The 20187-nt window shown below is 42.5% G+C and overlaps 2 protein-coding genes across 10 annotated transcripts in view; one reads left to right on the top strand and one right to left on the bottom strand.

The window, feature by feature from the left end:
- Positions 1 to 19807, top strand: part of LOC308396478 (pleckstrin homology domain-containing family G member 3-like) — a 42205-nt gene extending 22398 nt beyond the window's left edge. For all 4 annotated transcript variants that reach the window (XM_080881809.1, XM_080881808.1, XM_080881807.1 and 1 more), the window contains 11 exons: positions 9096 to 9227; positions 9839 to 10021; positions 10116 to 10208; positions 10295 to 10381; positions 10462 to 10495; positions 10594 to 10695; positions 10775 to 10807; positions 11212 to 11222; positions 14383 to 14484; positions 14672 to 16130; positions 17017 to 19807. In XM_080881809.1, coding sequence (XP_080737935.1) covers positions 9096 to 9227; positions 9839 to 10021; positions 10116 to 10208; positions 10295 to 10381; positions 10462 to 10495; positions 10594 to 10695; positions 10775 to 10807; positions 11212 to 11222; positions 14383 to 14484; positions 14672 to 16130; positions 17017 to 17888 — 3108 coding nt within the window. In that variant the 3' untranslated portion in view covers positions 17889 to 19807. The remainder of the gene's footprint in view (positions 1 to 9095; positions 9228 to 9838; positions 10022 to 10115; positions 10209 to 10294; positions 10382 to 10461; positions 10496 to 10593; positions 10696 to 10774; positions 10808 to 11211; positions 11223 to 14382; positions 14485 to 14671; positions 16131 to 17016) is intronic.
- LOC308396909 (uncharacterized protein) lies at positions 1550 to 5000 on the bottom strand. Of its 6 annotated transcripts, none has more exons than XR_013971648.1 (4): positions 4785 to 5000; positions 3226 to 3276; positions 2870 to 2965; positions 1550 to 2326 (listed from the first exon to the last, which is right to left on the bottom strand). XR_013971648.1 is itself a non-coding variant. In XM_080882544.1 (4 exons), the coding sequence occupies exons 1-4, from the start codon at positions 4447 to 4449 to the stop codon at positions 2009 to 2011; spliced, it is 480 nt and encodes a 159-aa protein (XP_080738670.1). In that variant the 5' UTR covers positions 4450 to 4764; the 3' UTR covers positions 1550 to 2008. The 6 variants fall into 6 exon arrangements, 1 of the variants encoding a protein (XP_080738670.1); XR_013971649.1 differs by having other exon boundaries at positions 3222 to 3276; positions 4785 to 4980; XR_013971650.1 differs by lacking the exon at positions 4785 to 5000 and adding an exon at positions 4448 to 4765.
- Positions 19808 to 20187: the final 380 nt, after the last annotated feature.

The following is a 20187-nucleotide window of genomic DNA, read 5'->3' as shown; positions in this document are numbered from 1 at the left end:
GTATGTGTGTGTGCGTGTGGATCACTCTTCATTGCACAAGCGTGTGTATGTGTGTGCATCACTTCTCAGTGAATCATCATTCCAGTGTGTGTGTGTGTGTGTGTGTGTGTGTGTGTGTGTGTCATTTCTCACTCAATCAACGAGTGCACGTGTTCATGTGTGTATTTCACTTCATTCTGAATCTGTGTGTTTGTAGACGTGTGTGTGTGTGTGTTTCTCTTCATTCTGAGTCAGTGCATGTAGATGTGTGTGTTTGTGTGGGTGTTCGTGTTCATCACTTTCCTGTTCTGGTGTTCTGGGTAAACCACGGCCTGAAGCATGCCCTGGGGTCCTGCCCTCCTCCTTTTCAGTCTGTTTGCGACCATTGCTGTTGCTGCTGCTCAAAGTTCAGTCCGTCCTGGTTCTGACCCCAATTGGGGCAGTCCTTTCTCCAGTGTCCATGCTCACCGCAGGTGAAACCTGCATCTTCTCCTGTGTTTTTTGTCCATTCTGAGGTGCCTTCTGTCCTCAGTTACTCCTTCTGTCTCGGTCACGCCCTTTTTGCTGCCCGATCCTCCGTGTTGGTCCATCACTGTCCTGCACAGTGTAAATGCAGAGTTATCAAGGTCAGCATTCTTTTGCTCGGCCTTACTTTTCCTTCGGGCTTGGCGGGCGTCTCGTCACAGCTCTGTCAGCTGACGTAGTCTGGGAATTTTCCCGTGTAGTGAAACGGGCCTTAGGTTTAGTGCTCTCCGTCTCTGCTGCATGAGATCACATTCCTGCAGCACTGTTGACATTTTCAGGTCGTTGTTGTGGGTCCAGCTGTTACAGCATTTGGTCAGTGTCACGTATAGGGGAGAGCAGGAGTCCAGTCAGCCTCGGCTTTCAGGGCCGGCAAAGCAGCCTGTAATTAAATATATATAGAGAAAAACAAAAACAAAACAAAAACAGACAAAAACAAAAGCAAACGAACAGGAAAATGATGTTGTGTTGGCTGTGTTATTCAGAGAGGGGAGAAACAACGGGGCAGGCCCTGTGTCAGCCTTCTCTCCCCCCTTTTGTTTTTTTTTTTTCTCACCATATAATCCACTCATGACCCACCAAGCTGACAGGACAACACACACTGTAAAACCTAATAAGTTCACAGAACTCAAAAATTGTTGTGTAACAGATTACACAACAATTTTTTAGTGATGGTTTTTAAAAGTTTTAAGTTTAACTAAAATAAAAATTATAGTTGCAGTTGCCTTAAATTACCTCAATGTTAACTCATAAATGTTGATATTCCTCAACTTATAATTAGGGAGTAATAAACTCAAAATGTTCAATTTTTTCAACTTAATTAAGGTGGGAAATACACTCAAAATATTTTACATATTGCAACTCATACGATGTGGGAAATAAACTCAAACTTTTTCATATTTTCTAACTTATAATATGGGAAATAACACTTAAAATCTTCAATATTTTTTAAAATACTGTGGGAAATACACTTACAAATAATTCTAAACTGTTTACCCAGTAAATTATAATCAGCTAAAAGTGTTAGAAAACATGAAAGTAACAACACTAACAATTTAACAACTTTTTATTAAACACAATGTGCTTTTAAAAAGGCACAAACAACAGAGCTCACTCATAAAAAAGTGCTTCATAAATAAAACAAGAGAAAAAGACTCCAAGGGTCTCCATCTCAATTCTAAAATTCAATAACATTTTCAGTATTAACAGCAATTGCAGCTATTAGAACATTGATGCATTTAACACTTACTGTACCTTGACAGCTGCAGCTCACTTTCTTTTTTAAAAATACATAAAAAAACCAGTACTGGTTTCCACTGCTGTACTTATAGGGAACAAACATCAAGGCAGTGCATTTACGTATTAGGCAACAGAACATTAAACATGAATAGTGAACTGAACAGTCATTCATCTTAAATGTGAGGTAGAAGAGGCAAATGATTAGGAAAAAAACAAACAAAAAAGCTTCCTCAATACTCAGCTTAACAAGTAGTCCATTCTGAGTGATTCACTCATTGAACAAATCATTCTTCAGCATCAGTAGACGCCCTTTCAGTGGTTTGTTGTCCTCAAGGCACATCACAACCTTCTGGATAAATGTGAATGTAAGCTCAAGTTTCTTTGGGTATTGTAGGTCTAATGCATAGATGTACCCAAAGAGCAGGAGAAATGAGTCAGCCAGATTTGTGGGACCATTCACAAGTATTTCATCCTCAACGACAATGCAGATGCTTTCGGGACTGAAGAGGGCCGAATCAGTAGTGTCATCCGTGACAACTGTCAGCAGAGCCACAGGAGTGTCAGTGAGGTCTGGACCATCTGCTGACTGCAAAACAAAAATAATACAAGAATGAGTTCAGCCCCACAAGGACACAAATCATGCTATTGATTAGAGGTGTGAATCTTCATAAGTCGCACGTTTCTTTTAGGATTATAATGTCAACGATTTAATTTGATATTGCGATACATCATGATGCATTACAATAATCTTAATTTGGGTTTGGTTTCAAAACATATGTGTAAATAAATGTTTTCAATAATAAATATATGCCAAGATATTTGTTTTTGTTATTTACCAAACATTTCTCTGACCACAACATGGCACCTCCAAAAAAATAGAACACTTGAATTTTAAAAAGGGAGATAGTTTTTATCTGCAGATTTTTTTTGTATAATAATCTTTCAACTATTTTCATGTTTTCTGGTTTATGCGTAACAATCTTCTTGCAATCTTATTCAACAATAGTTGATATATGGGAGAAAACAAGTCAGATGAGGACTGTGTTGAACATCCTTCCTGATATACACCCTGGTTCTCCTTGAGTTCTGAGCGATGTCATATGGTTGATGCTGAGGCCAGTACACTTACATCACAAGTCCTGAATAACGTGGAGGCATCTTCACGCAGGTACACAGGAAGTGCACGAAGGACGAGGGCCCGTCTTGTATTTACATCATGCTGTTCCTAGATGAACACACAATATCTATTAGAATAGTATTTACACAAATGCAGAGTAAAAACAAAGTGTTGGATAGCCATGTTCTGATTGTCATTGTTATAGATCAGGGGTGTCCAAACTTTTTGTGTAACGGGCTAAACCTGTCAATCTAGAAGGGTAACCCAAAAAAAATCTAAAAATTTTGAATAATTCAAGGCAAAATTCTCTAGTTTCTTTGTATTTATTTTTTATTTAAATTGGGACACAAATTATAAAACTCACCCACTGACAACTGGTGAAATGTTGACTCTCTGTAGCGCTCTTTGCAGTCTGATATCTGTAAACAATATGTGCACAAAGACGACTTATTAATGTTCAAAAACATTTTTTGCACAGCACACACACACAAGTAGTCAGCTGATCTCATCTGATGCAGATCTGCTCCTTGATCAAGTGACATTTGTCCGGATTTTTGGCACGAGTGACGTCGAATCAGCACCGCAGCTGGATGGCCCGATTTACATACCCAGCGCAGCTGATACTCACTACAATAATTTACTAAGATTATATGCACTCCTGTTATTAAGTCCAGTTCAGTCTGTTAATGTTAACCGTTTCAAACTAATGTTGATAGGTGTGTTGCTAAGCTTAATAACTTAAATAACAAACTTGAAATTTACCCGTCCTATTTTCCCTTTTATTGTTTTTTCTCTGTGCTGTAAATCTTCTGTCTAAGAAGAAATCTGAGGCTGCTGTTCTGAAAATAAGCTACCAAAGCTTTTTCTGAATGAATCAATAAAGATCCATTTATGGAAAGCTGTGATGAAAGCAGTTTTGTCTTTAATTATATTCAACAATATAACATATTCGACCACTTTTAAGTGATTTTGTGATCTTTAATACACTTTAATACACTAAAGTTAAGGTTATTTACCTAATTTCTAGTAAGTAGCCCTCAGTGAAAAAAGTTTGGACACCCCAGCCTTACAGGTTAGGGAGTATTTGTGATCCGCACAGTCTGCATCAATGATTCTTTCTTAGCCTGGGAGCAGAACGCGGCTCTTTATTTTCATTTCATTTCAATTTATCTAGCAAAGATCGATAGGGTCTGGCTTAAAGGTGTCAAGGAGGCGCCTCAGTCTGGCTGGTTGAGCCTTGTCGAATTAGCGCGAACAATTTAGCTGAACTTCGTTCGTAGCACCGAGTTCGACCAGTGTATAATGTTAGGCTGAATCAGGCGATGCATTTTTCCGCAAGGCTTGACTTGTAGAGCTCGCTTAGTGGAATACCCCTCTAAACTGTTAAAAGGATTTCGAGATTATCTCACAACCACACATTTGAGACTACGAAAAAATACAAACATGTCTAATTACCATCATGATAACACACTCATGTTGTTTATTATTGTTCGCTTCATGCTAGCACACACACACAGCTCAACAGCGTAAACTACTGACTGTGTAACACGGACACTTATTGAAATAAGTATACTCACAATACGCACGTACATTACCGGCGAATACGACAACCAGTGGAAAGTTTTAGTAGAAAGTTCAAATGCATGGAGCTAGAACTGCCACCGTCAACTTCCCGGGCAAGAATACAATGCATTATGGGAAATGTTGTCCCCCACGGAAAACCGCCAAAACGTTACATCATTCTAATTTGAAATAACATTACGTATTTGTCACATTAGAAAACTTCTAAAATTACAATTACTTGGATTCGAATTCATTTATAACAAACATTCACTGTGCACAAAGTACGAATATATTTCCAGTAAAAAATAAAAAAGAATGTTTATCGAAATTAAATTTAAACAAAACAAAAACACGTTAGACTTACCAAATTTAGGGCAGTTGATGAAAAAAAATAAGGTGGTGGTCGTGGTGGGTTGAAGTTGGGGACTCTTAATCCACACGGGCTGGCCAAAACTTCCCCGTATCAAGGTAAATTCAAGATGGCTGACTAAGCTTTCCTGAGGGAGCGACAAGACTCCACCCACCAGAACGTCACTAATATATGCTTCTTAAACTTTTTGAGCGTTCCAAAAAATTTAGCTAAAAAATATTGAGCCCTATTCAATTAAAGCTGCATAAAAGCCAACAGAGCTCAATACTTTATAGTTTGCTCAACTACAAAACGACATTTGAGTGTTATGAGCTTATTAGTTATGAGCTAGAACAACTGTTAGGGATTACAGTGCAGGTACATATTAAAATTCTTAAGATCATGTTTAAAAGCCCAAAAATGGAATTTTCTTTCATTCAGTAATCACTTGTATCAACCAATCAGCAGAAAACATGTCACAATTTGAATCTTTTAACCCCTAAATTTGTCATGTCTTCACTGGTTGGTCAGACCAGTGTCTTTTTCTTTGAAGTTAAATTGTTGTCCTGCAACCCAGAGAGTTTATTTGTCAGTAATGTATTTATCCTTTAACAACAGATGTATGTTAAGTTTCGCTGCTTTAGCCTTGCTGGAAAATCTTCACATGTTCATGAGTGTAAGCTGTTTCTTCATTGCGTGTGTGTGCATTTGTAGGCAGGCAGGTTAATTTTATCTTTTTCTCAAACTAGGCGTTACCTTAAAAGGAGCCTTTCTCTCAGATTTCTCTGCTTGTGTGTGTTTTTGTTTCACCTTTTTGTTGTGATGCTCCGGGCGCCTTCCCAACCTCCACAAGTCCGTTGGCCCCAATTTTATGTGTTAAAGACTTCTCTTAATTCCTCCTCTAATTCTCTCCTTGCTGCTGTCTGTTTCACAGCTGCTGATTCGTGCTGGGTGTGGTTCCCATTACCTATAATTTTGCTTCGGCCGCTGTGCTTGTGGGGGCAGTTGGTCCAGGTCCGCAGCTTCCTGTATTAACACACTAAGAGATTTATTTAATTTCATTTTCATCACTGTTAAACAGATAAGCAGGCAACACGCCTACCTTGACAGCGTCATAATTCTCCACTACACACCTCTTACTATCTCTCTTTTTTTTATTTTTTTATTTTTATTACACCACAGAGTAATACACCCAATTATGCCCGTCTATCTCTATGTGGCTCCAAATTCCCTCTTTATTTAATTTCACACTCGTCAGGGGACAGGCACACAACAATTTCAAACCACTGAAGCGAGGAATTCAACCTTTTTATATTTCTTTACTAATCTAGACTCAACCTTTGTTCGCAAAATGTGTCTTGTTCTAGTCCGGAATAAATGTGAACCCGTGATTACACGGCCGTTCCAGTGTTATTTCCGTAGCTAATGCGGGAGTCCTCAGTTCCCAAGTTGCCACCTTGGCATCCAGACGCCGCTGGGCCTGGCCGCGCGTCCACGACCAGGAGGGTCGCCACACCTTGAACAAAATTATTTCCACAGGTACACTAGGCATCAACCTTTGATCCTAAAATGTGTCTTTGCTCTAATGTCCTCCTAATCAAACACATCAACCGTCACTGTCACTGTGTTCACGCTTCACACTCACAAAAAACACACTCAGAGCGCGCCTCACTCACACTCAAAACAACACCTAGAGCGCGCTTTACACACAAGACAGCACCCAGAGCGCGCTTCGCAGCTTCGCACACACTCACTCAGAGCGCGCCTTCACACACACACACAACACTTTTCCTCAGCGGGAATTTTACACAGAAACCTCTGAGCTCAACTATTAGATCTTCTTAAAGCACACTGCACCATAGACCAAAATACCCCTTTCTATGCGCTTATGACCGCCACAACGGGGCAAAGTCGCATCATAAAAGTGATGCTTGCATCCCCGAAGTTATACCTGACATCATAAACCAGGTTTTGCTCTATGTACTTCTTGGCAAGTAAAATTTTACTTTGTTTTATGACCGCAGCCCTTAAATCTCGACTGACGCCACAAACCACCGTCAAACCTCTATCCAATGTACTAAAGCTAGCACCAACCACTACTGCACTTCACGGCCGCACCACCGGAACACGGCCGTATCATAAACCAAACCTACGGACGTGTTTCGCTCTCGCGTTGCCAGCGTTCAACTGCACCGTGAGCCAGCATCTGCTTTTCCTTAAATCAACTTCTATTTCATAGCCGGCAAGAGCCAGGACGTAACTGACACCATAAACAAACTTCAAACCTCGACTTCAATGTACTGAACTAATGGCCGCGTCTTCAGAAGAAATTCTAATGTATTATTGCTACAGAGGCCAGTATTAGACAAAATTAAATGTGGAAGGTAAAGTGGCTGCAACTAGTCCAACGTAGTATGTTATTAGTATCTCGGTAGAAGCAGTTTATTTAACACACTGGAATTCAGCCTCAACTTATGTTGTTAGTATCTTGCGCCAAAAACCAGACACCGACAAATTTACTGTGAAAATACGTGTAACTCAGTGAACAGATTAATTTGGAAAGCCCAATATGCACATTTGGTATTTATAATACAACAGGCTGTGCTTACCTTTTTATATTTGGACCGGTCCTCTGTTCACCTCGCCCCACGATCTCACCAAAAGCCAAATCTGCACTTCCTCAGCACACCAAAGATCCGGGTCACACGGCACCAAGTTGTTGAAATCTCCCAATTCTTTGAATCTTTGGGCTGAAGGAAGGACAATACTCGGTGTATTTATGCTCAATCAACAATCATTTATTTCCATACAATTCAACACTTAAGAGCATAAGGACCATCATGATGGGGAGACATGCCTGAAGAGGGTCACAGCAAGTCTCAAAATGGTGACGGGTTGCTCAGCTTTTTATAGTCTCTAGTGGCCCCCATCTAGTCGTAAAAGCCAAAACATCACATTCTTTCTCCGTTACAGCGCCTAAGTTATGACCTCGGCAGTTGTTTCTCTGCTTTCTGTAAGGTGGGGATATGGAATGTGGTCTGTCTATCTCCCCTGTCTTAGACACAGAGTCTCCTTCTCTTCATGATTCAACAATAGAACATGTCAAGAAAACAGTGTAACACATTCCCAGCAGATCAAGGATACAGAGTGATGCACATTTATCTAATGAACTAATATGTGAATATGTTCTGTTAACTCAAAAGTATAATGAGAACTAAACTACATACAGCTCACACACTCTATATTAAAGGGTATAATATGATCTACAGCAGTATTCTAATTCAACTACTTTGATTACATATATAAGGTAACATATAATAACAGAATAATCTAATAAGAGGGAGTCTCTTTAATGAAGACTCCTTCAGTCTTCATTAAAAAGAAGACTCAGTCTTCTTTTTAATGATGAGGATGTACACATCATGGACAGGGAGGAATGCTGGTTTGAGCGGGGAGTCAAGGAGGCCACATGAAAAGGGAAAGCCCATCTCTGAATTGAGGAGGGGGCCTAAAGGTACATCTGTCACCATCTTACAATGCTGTGATTGCAGCCATTCCCGAACTCTCTGTGAATGGTACTTGTGGCCATTGATCAATAGGTTTTGATCAGTGTTCATTGATTAATGGTTGTTGATCCATGGTCATGACAATTTTCATATTAATGATCAACGAACTGACCTCACAGCCCATTGTTCATTCAGTGAACATTTCAGTTATTGTGCAAATGTACTGTTTATAAAATTGGGGAAACCTGCAGTCAGCTGAGACTGAAGAAGTCACTTGGATAAGTGATGATTTCTCCCACTGAAAACGTCCAGATGAACAGAATCAACCTTTTGGGAGTCTTCTTTTATTTTTTAGACTATATATACTTTCAAGCATGTATTGGGGAATATTTGTCAGACTTTTTGGTTATTTGGTTTGAAGCTACAGCGTGATCGTGTCTCTTTCATTTTACATAAATAAATTGGTATCATCTGCATAAAATTGTATGTTTTAACCTTTTCATGTATAGTGGTGACTACAGTGGACAGCTATCCAAAGGCTGTTTTCAGGTATTTGTGTCAGTGTTGATGGTATACTTGCACATAAACCACTACATTAGACACTGATACATTAGACACTGATGTGTCACTCCATACACAGTTGTCCACCTAAGTGTTTAAAAAATAATGAAGTTCAAAATTATTTTTTTTCATGCCTAAAAATGAATAAAAATACTTAAGAAAAATATCCAGATTGAGGTTGTCATAATTCATGCATGAACGGGTTAAACTGAACATGACTTTATGCTGATTTGTTGGTGTTTGTAATGGTTTTCTTTAGGAGATAGAGAAGCATTTTGACCCAGAGGATGACGGTTATGAGGTGGTAGAGGAGGCTCTCTACACTATGACGGGAGTGGCATGGTACATTAATGACATGAAGAGAAAACACGAACATGCTGTCCGACTCCAGGTAACTAATGGCAAAACAAAGTTTTTTCTATACACACTGTAATTATGACTATAAAGTGAAAAGAAAATATTGGGGTAGGGATAGCTCAGTAGGTAGAGCAGCGGCCCCATGATCGGAAGGTTGAGGGTTTGAATCCACTGAACGGCTACCCTGAGGTACCCCTGAGCAAAGTACCGTCCCTACACACTGTTCCCGGGCACCCAATGGTGAATGGGTTAAATGCAAAGAGGAATTTCCCCACTGGGATCAATAAAGTATACATTATTATTATTATTATTATTATTATAGAAAATAACTTTAAATGAATACATTCCTGTTTTTAGGCTGTGCAGATGAAGTTCTTATCAGAAGGTAAATGTAAGAGAGGCGTGTCCCAGATAAGAACTATTTATTAGCTCTGACATCTTGTGACAGTTTAGAGAGAGTTTGCTCCCAGTGGTGACATTTTCAAACAGGAAGCCCTGCACTGAATTGCTCTGATAAAGGAAATTAAATCTGGAAAGGTTGAACTTTCTTTTTCTACAAAGTTGTTTCAGGGCTTCCTTCCTTAAAAACAAACCAAAACAACCAAAGGCTGGAGTGTCTGAGTGTTTCTGTGTTTGGTTCTTCAGGAGGTTCAGTCACTGCTGCTAAACTGGAAAGGTCCTGATCTCACCACATACGGAGAATTAGTTCTGGAGGGAAACTTCAAGGTCCATCGAGCCAGAAATGAAAGAACGCTCTTTCTCTTTGACCGGGTGCTGCTCATCACCAAACGTCGCGGCGAGCACTATGTCTACAAGACGCACATCTCTGTGAGTGGCAGCAGACAAACATCTAAGAGCTGCAGGTTTTCAGGTCTTTGTTTTAAGTGCAGGTTTGATTCTTAGTTCTGTCTCTTGGTTTCAGTGCTCCACACTGACGCTCAACGAAAACGCCAAAGACTCCCTGAGTTTCAGCGTCATGCATTACAAAAACCCCAAACAGCCTCACACCGTCCAGGTGAGTCGACCTCCACCCGCCAGCCAACATATTTAAGCCTGAGAGGATCGGAGTTCACTCCGTGTTTTTGTCTTTTAATGTTTCAGGCTAAGACGGTGGAGGAGAAGAAGCTCTGGGCTCATCACATCAAACGCATCATTGTGGAAAACCACCAAGCCATCATCCCACAGAAGGTCAGAAGCATCAGTATACTCACCCATTTCGCTCCAGGTGACCAGTGCAGACACCAGTAATGGTTAGTTGTGTCTTTCAGGCAAAAGAAGCTATCCTGGAGATGGACTCCATCTGTGAGTAAACATCTCTTCTGCTGTAGAAGATTAATAAAAGCAAAGATTAATAAGGATGTGATGAAATGCTCCTCTGTGTTGTTGTTGCTTCCCTGTAGATCCTTCCAAGTACCGTTACAGTCCTGAGCGCCTGAAGAAAGCCACATCCTGCCACTCTGACGAGTTCCCACGAGATGCTCGTCAGGGCCGCCGACAGTCAGGTAATCAGATTACCTGGATTACTGATCAAGGTATCTTGTTGTTATTGATGTGTAACGACCAGTTTTGTTTCTTCTCCAGAGCCAATCAAACAAACCCTGAAAAGCAACAAAGGTAAAGTCATTTCATTGAAATCGATTTTGATAAATCTTTGATCAGTATGTCCACTTTTGTGACTTTTGTCCTCATAGTAGTTTCTCTTGGAACGTTTTTGTTTAGGTTGTATTCTGCCCAGGTTTTAGATTTCCTTCTCAGACATGCATTTGGACCTCTAGGTTATCTCTTATAATATTTTGCAGATGTTTATTTCGGGCAAAATTCAATAAAATGTCTGGACTCTAACAGATTGACCCGCTGTGGACCTAATAAGGGTTAGCATGGTAGAAAACACTGTGAGGATTCTGAGGCCTGTTGCTCTCTGGGCTGATTAAAGCTGCAGATGTTAACCGGTAAAGCTGTTGTGTCTAACAAATCTTTTTGCTCTTGTTCTTCTGCTGAATCCCCTGCTGGACTCTCAGCGCTGCTGGAGGTAAGACCCAAACTCATTGAACACACGCCTGCTTGCTGTTGCTCAGATTTAAAGACTGTTTCTTCTGTTTTCTTCTGTTTATGACTCTGTGAACTTTCTGATGTGTTCTTATGAGCGATGTTTCAGTGAGGGTTACTGAGGCTCAGTCCTGCTGTCAGAGCCACACTTTAGTTTTAGGAAGCAGAAACATGATAGTGTGTGACGTCCTGCAGTGCTCAGATGACAGGCGCTCTCTGCGGGCCACCGTCAGCAGCAGCATGCTGGGGGAGTCTGTCACGGAGGAGGAGGCGGAGCTCGGCAGCAGGAAGGACTCGCTAGAGCGCCTGCTGTGCAGCGTGGAAGAGGCGGGTCAGTTGGATGATGCTCTGCTGGAGGACAAGCAGGTAGACGACTTTGCTAGCTCCGTGCTCGCTGCCATCTCCTGCTGGCACGTCACTGTCCAGGCCTTCTTTTCCGCCGCGGGGACGGTGAGGCTTTCCGGTGCCAGCCCAGTCTTCATCACCCGCAGCCCCTGTAATGCGCTACAAGGATGCTGCTGTGGAGCTCAAAGTAACTGCTTCATGGGCATCTAACACTAGCCGAGCTGCATGCTTGGGTTCAACACACTTAACTACCGCAGGGTGACCACATGGGGCAGCGTTTAAAGGAACTGACAATATTTGGATGAAATTCATTGTTTTTTGTTTTCCTTCAGTCAGATTGTTTCAGATGGGTCACTTTCTTTGCAAAAGGTTTAGCTTAGATTAGTACAAAGACTGGAAGCAACAGCAAACTGCTAGGCTAGCTTTGTTAAAACCTCACATATATCAAATCAGAAAGATGTTGAGGTTTTATGAGCACTCATGACCTCAGTCATCATCTCTAAAGTCCTAACCTCTGTGAATCTTATCAATCTGTTTATCTATAAGCACATTTAAAAACAACACAGTTGACCAAAGTGCTGTACAAACTAAAAAGTGAAACAAAGACACAACGAGAACAAAACAAAAACTCAGTCACAGTTAAAAGTTAGGGAGTAAGGATGTGTTTTCAGACGGGATTTAAAAATGTCGAGTGTTGGAGAGATCCTAATTTGAAGAGGCAGACTGGTCCAAAGTTTAGGCACAGCAATCGCAAAGGCCCGGTCACCTCTGTGTCTTAGTCTGCTTCTAGGAACAATCAGAAGCAACTTATCACCTGACCTAAGCGTTCTACTAGTTCTAATCCATTATAAGAGACTTAAAAACAAGCAGTATGCTCTTGTTCTGATGGCTAGTTGGTTAGCTAATTCACACACCAACTGTCACGGACCGCCGGGGCAGACCGTGTGGAGTGAGTGGAGGACCCAAGAGCAAACAGAGGTGAGGACACACAACCGGACTTAACAGAAGGCGAGCCTTTATTGAGGGCCGAAGACTTAAGGAACAAGGCAGCAAAGCAACTGAGGGAAAACCTGAACATAGACTGGGAAAACTATGGCTAAACAAAGTACAAACTAGGACTAGTTAAGGCTGGGGAACTATGACAAGGGGTAGGGGAGATAACACAGACGACGCGACGCAGACTACATGAAACACAGAGACTAAATACACATGAGGGATGATCAGGGGAAGTGGCCACACATGGGATCACAGCTGACACACATGAACCTAACGACAGGACAGGAGGGTGCAACTGAATACACTGACAATGAATACAGACTTACAAAGTAAAACAGGAAACATGGAAATTAGACACGACAAGAACTAAACATAACCACGCAGACAGGACTCATGACCCAGGGAAACTTAGTACAGGGGAGATGACATAGCTGACAGCATGAACTTGACAGTACAAGACACACAGACATAAACACACGAAGGGCAAGGGAGACTTAATGCAAGGGTAATATATACAAATGGCTGGACTACCTTAGAGAACCTAAACAAACAATAAACATCAAAATAGGCTAAACATAACACACTGGGTCACACGACCCAGGACCATGACACCAACAGGTGTAACTTAGGAAGAAGTCTGTGAGAGTCTCTGTGAGGACGTGAGCAACCAGGTCCTGTTTTTAGGTTGGTTGCTGATATGAATGCAGCTCACAGTGTCTGTACAGCCCAAAGTCGCTGAGCCAGCTGCCCAAATATTATGTCCCATGTTTGCTTTTCAAAGGTGGAAATAAAGAACAGGTCCATGCCACATACCTCATGCAAAGTGCTTCAGCTGAAAAATACCCAGCTGCCCACCGTAATCTTTTCACTGAAGGCCATACTGTGGTCAGTGTCTGGAACATTATTTGGTTTGTTGATCATGACATCAGTTTGATGTCTGAATGACATCAGTACCAGGTCAGGACACCAGCGCTGTATTGTAGCAATCCTGGGCGTGCACATTATTCCACAGCAGCGGGAAAAACAACCTCCTTTAACCACAAAAGCATTTTCTGTTATGTTTTCCAACAACATGAGTGCTCTACATTTTCACACTGAGAAATAATCTCATTGACTTCTGTGCCTCCTGCAGTGTCTCCGTCAGTACCTCCTTCAGTGCCTCCTTCAGTTGGGGACATTGACTTTAGAAGTTGTTTATTGTAAACAGAAATGTGAAATGTGAGCAGATTAATGAGGCACACTGACAGTTTTTCTTGGATCAAATGTTTTTGCTAAGCGAAGGTTGTCTGTATGCACTGAAACACCCGACTCTGGAGAACAAACAAACAAAGACTTCCCAAAAACTGTTCCTGTCGTATTAAAGAATGAGAACAGCTCTTTGACTGATTTTGGCTTTTTATCTTTGCAAAGTTTAAAAGTTGTTGTTTTGTTGTTTTTTTTCCTCTGGGAGCTTCTTCGAACATTCGTCCTGCAGCTTTACATCCATCTTTGTCTTTAGTGCTGTGAGCATGAATACGATAGGTGATTCCGTGTTTCTAGGTGTGGTTGGATGAACTGGACATTTGCTGCTGCCTCTCAAAGTTTTGTTGCATTGATTTGCATTGATGGCTGCTCTGTATCATGTAATAAATAAAGGTTCAGTTCACACAATAATAACAAACACTCTTTAAAACCGAGTAAGAAGCTTTTCCATGAACGACACTAATGACTTCTTGGTTTGATTTTTTTTTAATCATATTATAAAAACTTTTCTTTTCCTCCAGCATTTCTTGACTTCCTGTTCTGTTTGTTTTTTGCTGAAGGAGACAGAGGGAGGCAGCGTCTCTTCAGACAACTCTAACAAAGAAAATGGACAACTCCCTGAAGAAGAAGAGCCAGGTGGCACCGAGCCGACACCTAAGCAGGTAAGTAACACTCAGTCGCTGACTTGCAGTTGTGAGGCCATCTCCATCTCCAGATCGCCCAATCTCTGGGCTGTCAGTGCTTGTTGATTTTGAGGGGTGGGGGGTGTTTGCAGGTGGTCGTAATCTCTTGCATCATGGCTGTATTTCCCACCTCTAATTACTGCTTCTGTGTTTTTGTCCTGTCCAGCCAGCAGTAGAGAAGCTACCACAGGAGAAGATGTCTGAACCAATCTCAGAACCAGAACATTTCACTGATCCGACCCCTTCCAACATCTCCAATTCCTGTCGAAATTCAGACAACCTGAAACCTGAAGTAGATCCAGAACCCACAGAGGAGCCATCCTCAGCTACACCTGATTCAGATTTGAAGACCTTGAGCAGTGGGGAGTCCTCTGATGATGAGGACAACGAGAAGGAGACAGCAGAGAAGGAAGGCGAAGCCACCAGCATCCTCCCGTCCTCCGTCCTGGACAAAGCTAGCTCCATCGCCCAGCACTTCACCAACAGCATCAAGCGAGGCACCGTGGCCCAGGATGACGCCCGCTCGCTCGGTTGTCCTTCACCTCGGTTACCCAGCAGGAGTGGCAGCAGCCTCAGCCTGAGTGCCGAAGCAGACGACCGACCTCCGCGGCTCTGCAGCTTTGTTGCCGATCCTGCAGAGACCTTCGGTGGGTCCGATTTGACCATGTTGTCTCCTCGAGATGACAGTCTCTTTGACAGCGACCGAAGCATTAGGCGAAGACGGGACTCCATGCTGTCCATGCAGGACCAGCTGCTCATTGGGAAAATCAAAAGTTACTATGAAAATGCTGAAAACCAAGATGCCACTTTCAGTCTTCGGCGCAGAGAGAGCCTCACATACATACCATCTGGGTTGGTCAGGAGCTCCGTCAGCCGGTTCAACAGCACCTCGACCTCCTCCACCTCCACTGTGGACCCTACTTATGCAGAGTCACACTCTGCTTTACCCCAAAACACCCAGGATCTTATGGGCTGTAGTGGCTCTTTGGACTCTTTGAAGTCTGAACAAAGAAGCACTGATCCAGAAGATTCAGAAGGCAGCCAGGGGTCCAGGTCTCAAAGTGTGCAGGATAATCTCTCTGATGATGAAGACTTCAAACCTTCATCTGAAATGATTAAGATCTGGCAGGCGATGGAGCGAGACATCAAAAGATCCCAGAGTGAAGATGGAGGGCAGGATCAAACCAAAGAAGCTGCAGTAACCTCCAGAACCTCCGGCCTTTCTTTCCCAACCAAAAACTCTTCCCAAGAAAGCAGAGCTTCTGATCTCAGAACAATCAAAGAAGAGTTGACAAGCCCTATGCCCCTCAAGCCCAAAGCCTCGGAGGTGAACCGGACAGGAAGCGTGAGGGACACGCTAAAGATGTTTGGGGAAGAGGCTGCTGTCCTCAGGGCTCCAGTGCCTCAGGTCAACCAGCTGAAGGTGGAGGCAGAAAAGGACCACCCCAGTAGCGCTTCAGACCAGGTGGTCGAAGTGGACAAGATGGCGAGCAAAGTCCTCCACCTGGCTCGTCAGTACAGTCAGCGAATCAAAACCTCCAGTCCGATGGTCCGACAGCGAAGTCAGGGTCTCCTATTTGGAAAGAAGAGCTTAGCCAGTGTGGTAGAGGAGAGGGAAGGTTCGGGTACGTCACTTTGCACACTGCTTAACATTTCAAACCAGCAATCCTCAAGGAAATCTATCTATTGATTGTCTATGTGACCATAGGACCACTAAATCTTCAATCAACGCAATTCAGAAACTGTATTTAATTCTCTTTTGACTTCTTGACATTCACCAGATCATCAGTGACCTTTTGAGGTACAGTTAGGGTTATCGATCGTCAACCTATCCATTTTATATGAAATTCTAATTTAGAAAATCAGATAGTACACCTGTAAGGTGATAACACAAAGGAGAGACTGGATTAAAAATGTATCTTTTTTTATATACCATGTACGGGAAAAGTGTGATGTTAACCCTGACCATACTCTGAGTCCTGCACGGGCTCGATGACCTGCTGGATGTTAAGAGATTAATTGTTGTAAATGTTTGTTCTGTGTGTTTGCAAAACTGGGTATATATTCAGTCCTGCTCAGCCTGAGCCTGCCCTGCCTTCAGCAAACTCTGCTTCTTTAAATAAACCATTTCCTGTTGAGCAACCGATCAGTCCAACCTGCCCACACATGCTTAGTCTGCACCCGCTGCATGAAAAGAAAAACAAAAAAACAATGGTACCACATGTAGTTATAACACTGTACTGCCACCTTCAGGTAAAGATGGTAAAATGCGCTGCTTAGGGGCAGATTATAATCTGAACAGCCTAAAGTGATGAGCCCATCTTTCCTGAAGCTGAAGTAAAATATCACAGCTGCATGTGGTACCATTGTTTGATTTATGTAGAAGCCAAACATATGTTTATGGATTATTACGGCTTTTGTTAATCATTTCTGTCAGTTATCGGAACACTGTAACGATCAAATTTAAGAGTGATTTAAATATGTTTCGTTTGTTTTGTTTTTTTCTGGCAGGTAAATCCAGCCTGACTCTGCCGCTGGTTTCTCATAAGCAGGCAACTTCTTTGCCGCTGAGTCCCGTAAACCACGTGAGGTCTTTAACCCTCGGCTTCACCTCCAGCTCAGCGGGAAACTCCAGGGGCGTCTCCTCGGGCCGGCCTCACTCTCGCAGCCCCCTCAGTCCACCTCCTCCCCTCGAAGGCTTCAACTGGCCCGATGTCCAGGAACTCCGTTCCAAGTACTCCGCCAACAGCTGCTCCCAGAAGAGCGCAGTCAGTCGAAGTCGATCCATCCCGGAGCAGTTCGACAGCAGTCTGAGGAGGCACTCCAGCTGCTCCTCAGGCTGCTTCCTCGCTGATGAAGCTCCCAGAAGGGTTTCTTCACAAAGGCCTCACAGAAACGCCAGCCAAGAGGAACGCAGCAGACGGCTCCTCAGAGCCAATTCCCTGGATCCTCGGCTGAGTGAATCTCAGATGAGTGAGTTGCAAAAGCTCCAGGACCAGGTGGCAAACGACGGTTACTACATTGCAGCTGAGGCCCCCCTAACAAACGACCCCGAACACAAGATCATTGTCATGGAGAAGTTTCCAGAGCCAGAAGAAACAGCCAGAGACAAAACAGATGAAAGTTACGTCCAGATCCGTTCACCCACCAGCAGAGAGAAGATCTCCATCATGGCTGTCATCGACCGGTGCCGGGCCTACCAGGAGTCTGACGAATACCAACAGAGGGAGGAACTGAAGGCCAAAACCGAGCAGAACAAGTCCACAGCATTGTCTGCTGATCAAGATGTTTCCCAGAAAACGAGATCAACCTCAGGACCAAAGGCGGAAGGTCAGCAGAGCATCGTGAAGAACCTGAGGGAAAGGTTTCAGAGCCTGAGCTGAAGAGAGAGTTGTCCGAGCTCTCCTCTACATGTTACGACTCTCAGTTTCTAACCAAAGATGTAACAATGACAAGCTGCTCAAGTTTTAATGATGACATAATTATTTAATTTATGTGAGCATGAAAGGAAAAGCTGTTCTAGCATGTGGTAATGGCACAAATGTTCAGGGGGGTGAAATATTAAAACAAAGAAGTTATCATATGTGTATATAAAGTCTGCAGTTAGAATTCTTTCTGCTATCTGAGAAATGTAAATATCTTATTGGAAATCTTGATGGGAGCACCTTTCTGTGCAGGATGCCATGTTTTACACAGGGTTATTACATCATTTTCTGTCCAGGTGGAATCAGGACTACACTAAGGGATCGCTTAAAGCTCCAAACTGCAGCCACTTAAACTTAAACTTTAAAGCTCCACTGTGAGAGGACTAACCACTAAACTCACATTCATTCCCGGTGTAAAAAGCGACCAGGTTGAGTGTGTGCTGTGTGCCAAGCATTTCACCTCTTCACCTGACCTCCCTGAAGCCCCAACTCCTGTGACTCAGAGGTCAGACTGATGCAGTCGTTTGGAATTACTGCAGCACTCGATCACTGATTTTAAATTTCAGAATATGGATTTTTGGATTTTAAAAATATGGAGGTCTACATTGTCAGCACCAGATTCACCTCTTTGTTTTCAGAGGTCTTGTTGCAGAAATTACAGCCTTCATATTTCACTTGTTTGATGGTGATTTTATCAGAGACCACCCATTCCTTGGTGATAATGAGTCTTTGAACAGTCACCTCTGAATCACCAGAGCTTGGTTGGGGTATTTGGACCACCCGGAGCAGCGGGGTGTTGGTAACGCCACCGTTCGGTGAGGTCAGATTGTTCTTTGTGTTAATGTCTGCTTGATATGAAGGCAGCTTTAATCCCTGCGTGACACACAACCACAAAGACCAAACCGTCCTTTAAAGGAGCGGTACTTTATATTGAACTCTCTGTGACTGGCTGCGTTTAGACTGTCTGTAGGGGGATGTGTTGGCTCCAAAAGAAGAGGAAAAGCCCCTCAGAGTTTGTGTGATCTGCACTTTGTGAGTTGGTAACTAGTAGAGTGAGGAGCTGACCAAGCTGGTCGTGACTGAGGGCTGGGGTGAGAGGCCTCGTCACGATCAGGACTTCCTCTCCCGGATCCGCCTGCTATAGATTCAGACTGTTGAGACTAGAAGACGGTTCAGTGAAGCCAACATGAACGCACCTGATACCTGCACACAGTGTCAGTTATTGATCATCAGCTTCCAGTCACACTGATTGATTGTGGTCACCATGTTAAAGTCAGACTGTTCCTTCCAGTGACTAGAACTTTAAAGACATAACCACGAGTAATTGTTCACGACAGCCAGAGCAGTGCACAGAGCCCCAAACCTGCCTCATTAGAAAAAATAAATAAATAAACACAGGTGATGGATTTATTAACTGTCCAGTAATTACTAAACTGTAAATAAGTGAAGTACAAATGATTTTTTTTTGTTTGGCCAAGTTCTCTTTTTCCTGTTAACAATCATAAATATTCAACTGTAAAAGTCATTAGTAGTTTATTCAATAATTGATATTTAAAGGAATTTCAGTTTTTGTGCCTTGTTGTATTTCATCATATTTTATGTAAGTCAATATTTTCCTAATAAGTCATGTGTTGGACTCTGCTGCTAGCACTTTGTTCAGAGGCACATGGCAGATTTCAACATGTGACTTCCCACCTGCATATCCTGCTCCTCAGTCCACTGTCAACAGTAATGTGACGATGTCATTTACTCCTTATTTATTTGATCAGATGTAAATAGAAACACATCACCTGTCTTTCTATAAATGTGTGCGTGTGTGTCTACAAATGTGTTTGTATGACGTCTGTTCTGCATTAAAACTAAATATAGAAGAAAAAGCGCGTACATTCTTTACATGTACACAGTATTATGTGTTGGTGTCATGCACACAGTTCTCTTCCTGCAGCATCCCTGTCGGTCACAACGACTCTGCTCATTGGTTGATGGATGCAGGCTCGATTTCATACTGAAGAAGCTCAGAGTCGTGCAGCCAGCTAACGTTAGCGCTCAGACTGCTCCTCTCACATTACTCACCCAGAATTATCATGCTGATAAACACTGTGCACGCCATAATTTGATGTTAAATTTGTGTTGTTTTTTTTAAGTATGATAGAATGACGTAAAGTAATTGATGACAACCATCATCAATTACTTTGCGTCATCCCTCCGCGATGATGATGGTGGTTGTCATCAATACTGTAAAAAAAGCCTGTACAGA

The sequence above is a fragment of the Rhamphochromis sp. 'chilingali' genome (genome assembly GCF_963969265.1).
Source record: "Rhamphochromis sp. 'chilingali' genome assembly, chromosome: 5".
Lineage (NCBI taxonomy): Eukaryota > Metazoa > Chordata > Actinopteri > Cichliformes > Cichlidae > Rhamphochromis > Rhamphochromis sp. 'chilingali'.
Note: the sequence above shows the minus strand (reverse complement) of the source record. Positions and strands in the feature narration are given on the sequence as shown.